This window comes from Manis javanica, chromosome 4 (genome assembly GCF_040802235.1).
Source record: "Manis javanica isolate MJ-LG chromosome 4, MJ_LKY, whole genome shotgun sequence".
Lineage (NCBI taxonomy): Eukaryota > Metazoa > Chordata > Mammalia > Pholidota > Manidae > Manis > Manis javanica.
Genome location: NC_133159.1, coordinates 11,407,092 through 11,420,306, shown reverse-complemented (window position 1 = coordinate 11,420,306; position 13,215 = coordinate 11,407,092). Strand labels below are relative to the sequence as shown.

At 39.9% G+C, this 13,215-nt stretch overlaps 1 protein-coding gene across 5 annotated transcripts in view; it reads right to left on the bottom strand.

Moving 5' to 3' along the window:
• DNAJC16 (DnaJ heat shock protein family (Hsp40) member C16) overlaps nucleotides 1–13,215 on the bottom strand; it is a 32,524-nt gene that overhangs the window by 5,566 nt on the left and 13,743 nt on the right. For all 5 annotated transcript variants that reach the window (XM_036999880.2, XM_036999879.2, XM_036999878.2 and 2 more), the window contains 7 exons: nucleotides 12,066–12,250; nucleotides 10,507–10,611; nucleotides 9,587–9,745; nucleotides 3,587–3,717; nucleotides 1,753–1,936; nucleotides 814–996; nucleotides 580–656 (listed from right to left, as the gene is read on the bottom strand). In XM_036999880.2, coding sequence (XP_036855775.1) covers nucleotides 580–656; nucleotides 814–996; nucleotides 1,753–1,936; nucleotides 3,587–3,717; nucleotides 9,587–9,745; nucleotides 10,507–10,611; nucleotides 12,066–12,250 — 1,024 coding nt within the window. The remainder of the gene's footprint in view (nucleotides 1–579; nucleotides 657–813; nucleotides 997–1,752; nucleotides 1,937–3,586; nucleotides 3,718–9,586; nucleotides 9,746–10,506; nucleotides 10,612–12,065; nucleotides 12,251–13,215) is intronic.

Here is a 13,215-nt window from a genome sequence, read left to right as displayed (position 1 = left end):
TTTCCTTTGTTTTAATTGGTTTTTTTTGGCTAGAATAATTAAGAGACGGCCCAGAGGGGTTGGAGTAGGGAGAAAAAGTTGACCTTTCACAATTTCCTCTAGGACTTGTGCTCTAAAAAAATTTTATCTACCCACAAACTCATCAAAGGCCTGCCATTTCCAAAAAGGAGCTATGCTGGGTGCCAAGCATCACAACCATGAATGAGATGTGTTTCTGTCCTTCAGGAGCCGACATTCTTACTGGGGGTGGGAGTGGGATATCCGCCCTCTCTGATTAATCCACTGACTGGCTTGTGCATCTATACACTAGGCCCCCCATGTGTTAGGCCCTGGGCTGGGTACCAGAGGTGCCCTGATGAAGAGGACAATCCCAGGCCCTGCACTCTGGAAGGGGAGCAGAAAAAAAGTGAAGATACTGAAAGACAGAGAAAGGGGAACCGCTGTTGAAAATGTATAAACATTCTCCCACGTGCCCTCATTGAGTATATACTGAACTCAAAGGATAGACTCGTTTCAAAAGAAACACAGTGGATCTGCTATTAATGGAGAAACAGAAATTCAATCTAGTAATATTCTTACCAGTTGTTATGAAATAAGCTATCCCAGCAGTCTGAGATGTAGTCAGAGGCAGAGTAGAGCCACCGAAGGAGAAAAACCTATTGAGAGAGAAAAAGAGACGGTGGTCAGGACTGAACCCCTGAGTCCGGGGGAAGAAGTCCTCGCCCCTGACACAGCGCTGTCGCCAACCTCGTCTCAGGCTCTGCGAGCTCAGGAGCCCTGCCTGGTGCCCACTCTCCTGGGCCACATGCTTACAGGGGCAAGTTCATCGGTCAAGTCGGGGAGCACAGCCTCTGAGGACAGGAGGGCAGGGTCTTTGCGCAGCTGGTGGAGAAAACCCAGAAGGATGAACTTATCGCTCTCGCTCCCGGTCCAGGGATCCTCCAGGGTTCTGTACACCACCCTTCCCGCTGTGTTGCGCCTCTCTAAGATGGACACCTTGACGGAAAAGAGAGAAAACCATTTAAGTCTCAAAAGAATGGTAAGCTACTTTTGTTGGTGTTTTTTTTCAGGGAGGATGGAAAAAAGGGTCTAGTGAAGTCAAGAATATGCTCAGTGGAAGAGTATACAATATCTACAAGAGATTTACATTGTTCTGACAAAAGACATTATTTGTATGGTGATTTCCCAAAGCATCTATTAAAAGTTAAAGCTCTTTCTTCTCAGTAGACTTTGTTCTATAACCTCTGACTTACTATTTATAAATAAAGGAAACCTTTGTTTTTTAGAGATTTTCCATGATTACCAAAATGATGAAAAAGAGAAGAATTTTATGCTTCTGAGTATACAGAGTGATGAGAGAGGAGGGAAGGAAGGAGAGGGCAACTGGGGGAGGCGAAAGAGGCAGATGGCGAGGAGGGCGGAACCGCAAAGCGGACTGTCAGCAGCCTAAGAAAGATTTTACAAACTAGGTATCACAAGATCAAACCTGCTGGGGGAAAATCTGCTGAAAGAACAGATGCTCTTTAATCCTTACTCACAGGAAAGATGCTTTCTGGGATGGCCTAAGGCTGAAAATCTGGGATGCGAACTCACTAGGGTAAGAGACTGTTTTAAGAGTAGACTTTCAAAACAGGCTTGGGGATTCCTTGGCTTTCTGGTCTTGGTATTCAGAACTCCCAAGAAAGAAGGGAACAGATTTAAATGCCACGTGCTTTGTGAAGAGCTTGGGATGAGAGAGAATCCGTGACTCACCGCTGATTTTCCTTGAAACGAATCGCTGTCTGGTAGTAAGGTCTTGGCAAACTCCTGCTGCCGACTGCTGTAGATGTGCACGAATCTCACTGTGTCTTGTGTGTTTGCCAGGGCAAATGACAGGAATGCCTCAAAGGGTTTACTCGACTTGGTAGCCTCGGCAGTCAGTAAAACCACACAGTACCTGCACAACAACAGAGAGGACTTTATAACCAAGCCCCAGGCCAAGGCTAGAACCTCTAATGCCAAGTGAGGGTGAAGAAGAGGGATGCTGGTCTCACAGAAGTGAATGCGTTTACTGGTGAATGCTGTGTGTTGGAAGAATCTAATGAAAGATTTCCAAGTCATTAATGACCTGCTTCTCTTCCAGATTGGTGATGGTTTCCCCAAACCAAACTTCACCACATTCAGGAATTTCTTTTACAGCGATGGCCATTGGGTCCCTGATGCAGAAGGGCTTTCAGGAGCCACGTGTTCTGGTTCTTCCACTACAGGCAGGCAGGTCGAGTCTATCTCAGGGGCCTCTGAGCCTCCTTCCAGGGGGCTTCCTTTGCAGTGGTTCCAAAGGGAAGTTAGGCGATCCTTTGTTTACTCCCAAGTAACTGCTGAGTACTTACTACCTACCAGGGAAGACAAGACGGACAACACTCCTGCCCTGTGGAACTTATATTCCCGTGGGGACAGGCAAGAGAAGAGATATATCACAGCAAGTAGTGACAAATGTTACGACAAAGAATGAAGAGAAGGGTAGAGAGTACAAGATACAGGAGCCACGCTTCAGGAGACAGGCTGAGCAGGGACCTGAATGAAGTGCGCCCGAGAGGAAATGGGTCAGAGCCTTCCAGGCGGAGGGAACTGCAGGTGCAAAAACCTGCGATGGAGAGTGACTTGGCCCAACTCGTGGTTTCAGAAAGATCACCAGCCGATGTGTGGAGGACTGACTGGAAGGTACACGAGTGGAAAGGAAGCCGAGTCTGGTTAGAAGGCTAACTTGGGGGTCTTGATAAGAGGCGACAGTGGCTTGTTCTAGGGTGGCACTGGTAAAAAAGGTGAGAAGTGCATAGATTTGGGGTATTTTTGAAGGCGGTGTAAGCAACAATCCTTAGAGTCCAGGATATTCTTCTTCATATCTGATTAAAGTCTGTCTTCTCTCTTAGTATATAAATTTAGGAAACTGTAAAGTCTGGAAACACAGGGAAATGTTCTCATTTTAAAGAAAACCTTAGTTATATTTTCAAATAATATGACCAATGTTTTTCTTCCACATCCAGACACCTTTCACAGATGAAATAGCTCTAAATTCAAGGCCACTGATTCAGAATATGACAGAGGTATAATAAATATTTTCCTGTATTTCCAGACTTTACAGATACTCCGTATGAGGAAGTATGCCACAGCCTTCCCATTTCCAGCTAATTATTTTAGTATCTCTTCCGTATCCTACATTTCCCTGTTGTTTAGTCCTTATCCCAGTTCCTCTCCAAGACTCTCTACGACCTCCAAAGACTCGCCGTGTGTGGAATTCTCTCATTGGAATAGTAACCCTCTGTACTTCATGCTTCTTAAAAGTGACCCTATCTCTCCTGACTCCTTGCTAAAGTCTACTCATCCCTCAGGTCTCAGCTAAAGTGTTACATCTTAGGGAGCTCTCTGACCCCTAGGCCAGGCCGACACATCCCATAATTTGGACCTATGACCCCTGGATAATAGCCATCATTCAGTATTTGTTACATAAAGAATGAGCCACAGGGCAGATGTTTAATCACCCTGCAGCACAATGTGCAATGGCTTCTCCACCGCAGTGACAAGCCCAGGCAAAGCCTGGAGTCCTTACTTCCTCTGTCGGTGAGACCGTTTCACAGGGCAGAGTTCATGGAACAACTTCTGGCTGGTGAGCCTGGCTACCAATAGATACTTGTTTTGGGTGATGAATTCATCAATGACTTGTTTCTTCATACCTCGGGCCTGGAGAAAAACCAAGAAACAGTAGACTTTTATTCAGTTTTCTCACTGCAAATGGGTTTTGCTTACAAGATCAAAATATATTGACCACAATAAAAATGTGGCTGATGCTGGTTAAGCAATATAACAAAATCAGACAGACCTGTTTGAGCAAATAAACATGTGGTGATCGAGTTCAACAACACAGGGCTGAAAGCAATGATACAGTTATTTCAGGTCAAAGGACAATCAAGTGGTCTTTCCATGGAGAACTTTGTATACTGTTTTATGCTGCCAGATTTAAAAAGTTTTGAATTTTAGGCAAAATTGACTTCCATTTAATATCTGTAGGAAACTGAACAATTAAAAATAAACCCCAAAGTAACAAAGTTACTAAGTTTAAAAAGCAGACTATAAAACGGGATGGTGATGACTGTTATTATGAGCTTTTATACATTTTGAAGGATTGAGGTTATATATAGCAGGGTCTCTGGCCACAACCTAGAAATCTATCTAAAATGTAAGCCAGAAAACCCCTTTAAATTAGGAAACACACTTTGAATAATCTGTTGCGTGAAGAAGGAAGCATATTAGGATATTAGAAAATATTTTGAATTTGAATGACTAATGAAATACTACTTATCAAAACTTTGGGATGTCGGTAAAGGAGTATCTGGACAGTGATGTTAAAATGAATACAACAGAAAATAAATTAGTGAACTAGACATCCATATCAATAAGTTAAAAAGAAATAGCAAAAATATAAAAGTAGAAAGAAGGAAATAATAAAGATAAAAACAGAAACAAGGAATGAACAAAGCCAAAACGGGTTCTTTGGAAGAGCTAAAAATACTGACAAACCTCTGGTAAAACCAATCATGAAAATGAGAGAGAAGGTGCAAACAACTGATACCGAGGATGGCAAGGAGGATCACTGTGTTGGGGAAGTTACAAAGAAAGTTAACTTTGAAAACTTAGATGAAATAAAACAATTTCTAGAAAAATATAGCAATATCTGGAAAAGATAGAAAAGTTAAATTGTTCTATAACCAAACAAGGTGAATCAAGGAGTCAAAAATCTTTCAAACGGGGATCACACCCAACTCATGTCATGATGCAAAACCTCTCATGGACATCATGAGGAAGAGAAGTCACACGTCAATCTCATTTTTGAACATAAATGCAAAAATCCCAAGGAAAATGTTAGCAAACTGAGTCCAGAAATATACCAAAAGTGTAGTGTAAATCATGATTCTTGTTGTACTTATCTCATGAATGCAAGTTAACATTAGCAAATAAATTAGTATGATTTAGCACATTATAGAAGATTAAGGACTAAAGAAGAAAAATCAGGATAATCTCAATGAATGTGGAAAAAGGCATTTAATAAAAATCAGCACCATTCATGTTAGCAATGAATAGAAAGGAATTTCTTTAATCTGATAAAGAGTTATCTGTAAGTATAAAGCCTTCTGCAAACCTCATAGTTATTGGGGAAACGGAGATCAAGAACAAGGGTGCCCTCCATCACTGCATTTCTATTCCATGCCACACCAGAGGTCAGTATTAAGAAAAAGAAATAAAATAAAGGCTGGAAAAAGGAGAAGCAAGATTGTCCTTAATCTCAGATGACATGATTGTGTACTTCGCAAATCCTAAAGATGGTACAGATAAATTATTTAAGTCAAAAAGAGAGTTTGGCAAGATTATTGGATAGACAGTTAATATTTCAGAATTAATTGTATTACTTAATCCCAGCATACAGAAGGTACAGTAAAAAAGATATCGTTTGCAATAGTACAAAAAATGAGGTACCCAGAAATAGACTGGAAAAAAAAAGTTTTTTAAGTCCTAAAACCTTATTGAGACATATTGCAGAAGGCCTAAACATATGAGACCAATCTATGATGTTCACAGGTTGGAAGGCTTTACTTTGTCAAGATGTCTCTTCTCCTCACACTAATTTAAGAATCAGTACAAAACCAATAAAACCCCAACAAATTTTTTTTTTGTTTGACAGAACCTGACAAACAGAATTTACAGTGTATAGAAAAAGGCCAAGAATAGCCAAGATACTTTCAAAGAAGCCCTCCACCCCTCAAAATCCAAAAATCAAAGTGAGAGAATTTGCTCTATCAGGTATCAAGCTATTTCCAGATGGTGTATACCTAAATATAAAAGGCAAAACTATAACACTTTTAGAAGCTCCATGAGTAGAATATCTTCATTATCTTGGTGTAGGGAAAGGTGTCTTAAATCAAGAGCAAAAAGAACTAATCATGAAGGAAAATGTTGACATGAGTAAATATATTAAAAGTAAGAACTTATGTTCATCAAAACATACCAAGTACAAGAATACAGTCAACTAGTCAAATAACCAAAAAGTGAAAAGACCCAAATGTCTGTCAATAGCACACTGGGGACAGATACACTGTTGCATATTCATGCCAAATGACACAGACAATATGCATGAACTTCACAAACACAAGCTGACAGAAGCCAGAGACACCATACAATTCCATTTGCACAAAATTAAAAAACAGGCAAAACTAATCTACAGTATGAGAAAACAGGACAGTGCTGACCTTTGGGAAGGAGGGGAAGTGGTTGGGAGGGAAGAAGAGGGGACCTTTTTGGGGTATTGACATCTTATTTCTGGACCCAAGTGATGCTAACATGGGTGTATTCACTTTGTGGTAATTCAGTGAGCTCTACACTACCGGTATGTACACCATTCTACATCTGTATCACAGTCAAATAAATAATTTAAAATGGGGGTGGGTACCGTAGAAAGAATGGTAAGACCAGCTACAGAATGCATGACGATGTTTGCCACACATACAAATAAGATACTTAAAAATAGGTAAGACCATGTAAATAACTAGTTATAACTCATTAATAAAAAGGCAGATGGACAACAGAAAAAAATGGACTAAAGACTTGACGGGTATGTCACAAAAGGGGAAATCCAAAAGGTCCACATGTAGATGAAAGGATGCTCGGCTTCCTTGTGATGAAGGGAAACACTAGCAGGGTCACAATGAGACACTATTACGTAGACAGTCAACTCAGAAAAGTTACAGTGCGTGAGTGTTGGCAAGGATGTAGAGCAATGGAACTTCCGTGCATGACTGGCGGAAATGTAAACTGGCACCATCACCTTGGAAAGCACAGTATCTAAAAAAGCTGAAGATTTGCATACACCAGGACCCAGCAATTTTGCAACTAGATATACCCTAGATCAACAGTTCCCATATTGTTTGGTCTCAGACTGAGAAACCCAGAGAGCTGCTGTTTATGTGGCTTTTTTCTAATTTTTAATTTTTAATTTTTTAATTTTGGTATCATCAATCTACAGTTACATGAGGAACATTATGTTTACTAGACTCCCCCCATTATCAAGTCTCCCCCACATACCCCACTACAGTCACTGTCCATGAGCACAGCAAGATGCCAAAGAATCACCACTTGTCCTCTCTGTGTTTATGTGGCTTTTACCTATTGATATTTATTAGATATAAATCAAAAGAGAAATTCAAAATAGAGTGAGTCCTTTAAAAATAATAATGAACCTACAAATGTTAACAAAAGTAACATTATTAAATGAAAAAAAAATCCTTTCTAAAACCAAAAATTTTCAGTGAGGAGGGTAGTACTGCCTCTCATTTACACAAATCCCTTCAAGGTCTGGTGGCTTCATAGCAGAGACAGGTGGGGTGTCCTATCTGCCTCTGCATGCAACCTGCAGTGACGTATTTTGGTTGAAAAATCTAGCCTCACATAGATACACACTGGAGAAGGGAGGTTTATATTCATAGCTTTTTGAGATAACTGTGGATATTCTTTGCCACTACACCAAAACTCGATGAATGGCATTTCTTAAAGGTTGCTCTGTGGATTCAATGAACTTTTAATACTTTGTTAAATAAAAATTCACTGATCACCTTGCACCCAGAATGGATCATTTTAGTCATGCACACTTTTGTATTATCATGCGTCGGTCATTTGGAAAATTCTGGTTCACTAATCTTCCAAATGTTGGCAAATTTTATCACATATATATGTGATATATATATGTAGCACCTCATTGATGAACTAATCTCATCAGAAAGTTTTGAGAAGCTGTCAAGCTCCTAATAGCTGATACTAATTTTAAAAAATTCTTATTTTCTTGGAAGCCTGAATTTTGTCATTGGCAACAAAAACCACCAGTTGTTTCCCTTAAAGTGCCGGCCTCACTCCATTCATTTTTGCAAAAATATCTGCCAGATACCCTAGTCTGAACGCCCACAGTCCTGTCAGTTATTCTTTGAAGTTCCACTCAAAAAAGTGGCTAGCTCGAAATTCACGAGTTCAGCAGTCACACAAACGCTTGTCCTCAAGACACTCTGTACTCAGGCGTGCGGCACAAGTGCTTGATACAGCGTCCCATTTTGCCATACCAAGTATTAAAGACGTGCCCTCAAGGGTCTTTATCAGTACAATTAATACTTCTTACTGCTTCACAAGGGAATTACGGGAAATGACGCTGCTCTGTTTTCATGGCAAGTGCTCAGGACTGAAAAACACACCCTGGCGGTACCTGCTGCCTGCCCCTTGGTTTATGCGCTTGCTTCTGCGCTGGTAGTTCTGCCCGCCATGACTTTGTGCCATCAGCGGTGTCAACACAGAGAAAGAGGACAGATTATGTCTTGGAGACTGATCTCACAGACTCCCTTGAAGGGTCTTTGGGACCCCGGTGCGCGTGTGGTTCGCCAAGAGTGTGAACCGCATTCTGAGAGCTGCTGGAGAAACGTGTGCTCAGATACACCGGGACCCGGCCGATGTTCATGGCGACACCACTCCGGCGTCCCAAATGTCCATCAACAGAAGAATGAATAAGCAAATTATAATGTGGCCATAAATACTACATAGCAAATGAGGACAAATTGGCTACAGCTCCATGAAGCAACTGGTGCTTGGTGTCACACTAAGCTACTTGCTGTTGGGGAACACATTTATTTTTTCTGTCTGGAAAGAACACATTAATAAAGTATCTGTTGTACTAGTAATTTAGTAAATGTATTTGATTTACAATTTTCATCATCTCAAAAGAAAACTCTACTCATTGAGTGGCCACTTTTGGGAAGTTTAGTGTTGATCTCTTTGATTAGAAGAAGCTCTTTAGAAATTAAAGATAACAATATTTTCTATATTGGTTGTAAATACTTCCCCAGATTGTTGTTTAACTTAAAATTTTTAAAGTACCTATATTAAGATTTTAAACTTACAATCAAGTTCAGATTTTTCAACAAGATTTTTTCCTAATGCTTTTAGCCCTTCTCTACTTAAGATCAGATAAATATTCACTTATATACTCTGAGTTAGTTCATGGTTTTTTTTTTAACATTCCTTTTTAGTGTTTTATACTTAAATTTATTTTGTAGTTTATTTTAGAGTTAAGATTATTGATTTTCTACAGGTGCACTTTACAGGTAAAAGGTTATACACAGCATAGGATTTGCCATTTTAACCATTACCAGGTGTGTAATTCTGCGGCATTAAGTACATTCATTTTCTGCAACATCACCACCATCCAAGTCTTTCTCCCCTTCCTGGACTGACACTGTCTCCATTAAACACTAACTCCCTATTTCCCCCCTCCCCCAGCCTCTGGCAACCACCATTCTACTTTCTGTCACAAGTCTATTTTTGAAGCAAAACGGTGCTAACTCAGATGAAAAACTGGTTTTTAAATGTTGTGCCTCTGAAAGCAGAAACTAAAACTAATCTCTTCTCTTGACTTGCTTTGTTCCATTTTGCTTTTAAAAAATAGTCTTGTGAGAGAAAGTCTTGACAACAAATTTATTCATTCCTCTTATTTATATGGAGGCCGAGATAAAATGTGACATACCTGGAGAGCACCTGCAGGCTTGTTTGTGTGTTCTTTAAAGACCAAGATGGTGGGGGTGTAGGCGTTGACGTTGTATTGCCTCGTCATCTCTTCTGCCCCTCTCAAACCGACATACACATATCCAAACGACAAATAATCCTTGTATGCAAAAGCAGTTAACTGTTAGGGCATAATAGAGAGAATAAATTAAATTGATAGCATGGCATCAAAATTACAAATCAAGTGTGACCTCTTCAAATCAGTGATCAGTGGGTGGGGACGTGCGCTAGCTTATACAGCTAACTTGGGCCTGCCAGACCCTGTACACTTGCAGAACTTCTATAGCATGCCATGCATGAAAATTGCACCCACAAATTGAACCTGAACCACAACTAATTTTTTCCCCACAGATAATGCAAACTATTCCTTTTACTGAGACCTGTACTGGTTTGGAAGCATGGAGTCTGAGGAATTAGCTGTACCCCAATTACGGAAGATGGCAGTGACCGTGCCAATGGTTCAGCAGGACCCTTTCCTCTCCTATCTCATGTCACAGTGCTAACCAGAGATGTGCCAGTGGTGTGAGTGTAGGCATCATCCAGCGGGCAGGTTTGGAATCAGACAGGCTTCAAAGGGAACTGCATAGTCAACCATGCTGATGGGAGACTTTGGGTAGGTCATACAACCATGCTAAGCTTCAGCATCTTGGCCTACAACACAGGGATAATATCCGTATCTTTGGGCTCTTCTGAAGATTTAATGCTGTTATGTGTGTGGAAAGTACTAGCACAGTAACAGCATCACTGTGCAGGGGCTCAGGCAAATTTATGGTCTTTAGACATATCTCATCAACTAAGCTATTACTTGAAAAAAGGACAATCAATCAGGATACAAGTTCTTTCCACCAAAAGTAGAGAAAGCATTACCCCAGAAGAAAATACCTTGTACAGCAGTGGTACAGTGGGCATTTGGTCAAACAGAAGGACATGAGGTTTATTCTCTTGCTGCCAGCCAGAGAGGAATCTGACATAATTTTTATTTGTAACCTTAAATTAAAAAGAAGATGTTAGTTTCAATATTTTTTTTCTCAACAACTGTATTATAATCCAGTCAGGAAATAATCAAACAAAGTCAAATATGTGTAAAAGATTGTTTTATAAGAAAGAAAAAAAATGCAGACAACTAATCTTCTGCCTTCATTTGACTAAAACTATTTAAAATAATAGTTTTATTGGAAATTTTTATGGTAGTTCAAGAAAGTTTATCTTTCCATTCTGCTTCCAGAATGATCTACATGAAACCTAAATCTGATCATGTTGCTCCTCTGCTCAACCCTCTTCAATGGCTCAGTCACCTGCAGGCCAAGGCCCAAGTTTCATAAAGGGGTGTCAAGGCCTCCTGAGGCCCTTGCAGCAAGATTCCTGTTAACCCCTAATCGTGTCCTCCCCTGCTCCCTACTGACTACTTCATACAAGGTAGGCTGTTACATGTCCCAGACCTCTGCCTGCCTAGAACTCACTCCCTACTTACTCTCTCCTCACCTGGCAAACATGTCTAGGGGTCATTTCTGCCAGGAAGCCTTTCCCAGCTCTCTAGGACAGGTTCTCAACGTAATGGATGGAAACGATCACGCATGAGACTGAGAGCTCTTTGGAAAGTGCCCTCATTCGTATCATAGTGCCTGGCATAGGAGATATTTTATAAATGCTTGTGGACCTGTCAGAACGACTCATCACTGTTTTAGGAGCCTACAATGCTGACAATTTGCTTTCGGGTTAATGCCAACAAATATTTCTTCTGTGGATAATGATCCTGGAAGAACAGTCTATGAATAGCGTGTAGAAATATGATGGAAATGCCTGTATGTTCACCCTCCCTGGTATTGTTAAAGGAATGAAACGTTTAAAGCAAAACAGGAATCCTGTTCTAGTTCTGATAATTCCTAACCAAAAATGCTGGGGGGAAAAATCCTTCTTAATAAAAATTGTAAACCAGTATGAACTCTGTACCTGGTTTCTTTAGATCAATCTTTTGTTTGTGAAATACATATTGCTGTCTTACTGTGAGTTCTGAAAGTTCCAAAAATAATGTTTGATTTAATGGAATTTTGTGTTTCCTATAGATAGGATCTTTTAATTTGAATAGTTTTAAAAGACAAATACCTTTAAATAAACAAACTCATGTGTTAGAAATAAAATTTTATGTTGTGATCTAACTTTTTGTTCAGAAAATAAAGACTCACTGTCATTTTAGTCTCAGATTCCTATCACAGTGTAAATCTGCACAGTGGTTATTAACAGGGAGGAATTCCTCCAGTCTCTCTACTTTGTTTCAATTTTCAAGTCCCCTAAAGACTTCATTCAAATGATTTAGTTTGAGTAATTAATACGTGTCTTGCCCTGCTCAAAATGAAACTCAGGTCTCCAATGACCACAGACAGAGTTCAGGGCAGTCGGCTGGCCCCAGGACCTCACAAACAACTTCTCAGCCAGGGACTTACTTTCTCCACCAAGTTCCCTGGAAGAAGACTTTCTACAAACTGTCGTAGGTTCTCGCGGACGACGGCATTGTGGAAGAAGGAGATCTTCCCATTTATGATTCCTAGGATAGAGGGTGTACTGTGTGCTCCCAGGTGATGGGCAAGGCGTCTCTCGTACCCAGCATGGACCACGCCAATTCCTACACCTGAAAAATATGCGAGACCTCCATGAAGCCTTTTTATGCCCCCATGGTAGTGGAAGACATGCTGACAAGTAAGAGAAAAAATGAAATCCTGACCTAATAGGAAGGGATGTCTTTCCTAAAGACTGTCTTGCCTTCTTTTGTTGCTGGAATTCTAAACTGGTTGTTTTTCTATAGAGCAATCTGGCAATATTTAAGAAAAGCTACAAATCTTTTTATCTTGCAGCTTGTAATTTCTAATTCTGGGAGTCGTTCATCAGGAAATACTTCAGAAGAAATGAGACCAATCTGTTCACAGTGTTTCTACTCATAAAGAAAAAAACCTGTAAACAATCGAAGGATTCAACTCAGCAATGGTTAAGAAAAAGAAACTTATCTATCGACAGAAATCACAGTCTTCTTACTCTTTGGAACATGGCTCCCTTTTATATAAATTATTTATAGAAATATTAGAAAACACAGATTCTCAAAAGGAGAAAGAAATTAAGTTTAAATCACTCAAAAGCCTTATCCCATATAACTACTGTTAATATTTTATTATCTATTTGTACCTTTTCTTATACAAATACGTGTGTGCGTGAGTGTGAGTGTGTGTGTGTGTGGTATGTGTGTATACACGTGTATGGACAGACCCTGGAAATACTGCAGGTTCAGTTCCAGACCACCTCAATAAAGCAATTATCATAATAAAGCAAGTCCAGTGAATTTGCTGGTTTCCCAGTGCATATAAAAATTGTTTACACTATACTGTACTCTATTAAGGGTGCAATAGCATTATGTCTAAAAAAAAGCATAATACTTTAATTAAAAATACTTTTTTGCTAAAAGATGTTTATCACCTAGGCTTTCTGTGAGTCCTACTTACTGGTCATAGATTGCCATAATAAATATAATAGTAATGAAAATGTTTCAAAATGTGACACAGACAAGACATGAGCAAATGCTGTTGAAAAAATGGTGCCAAAAGA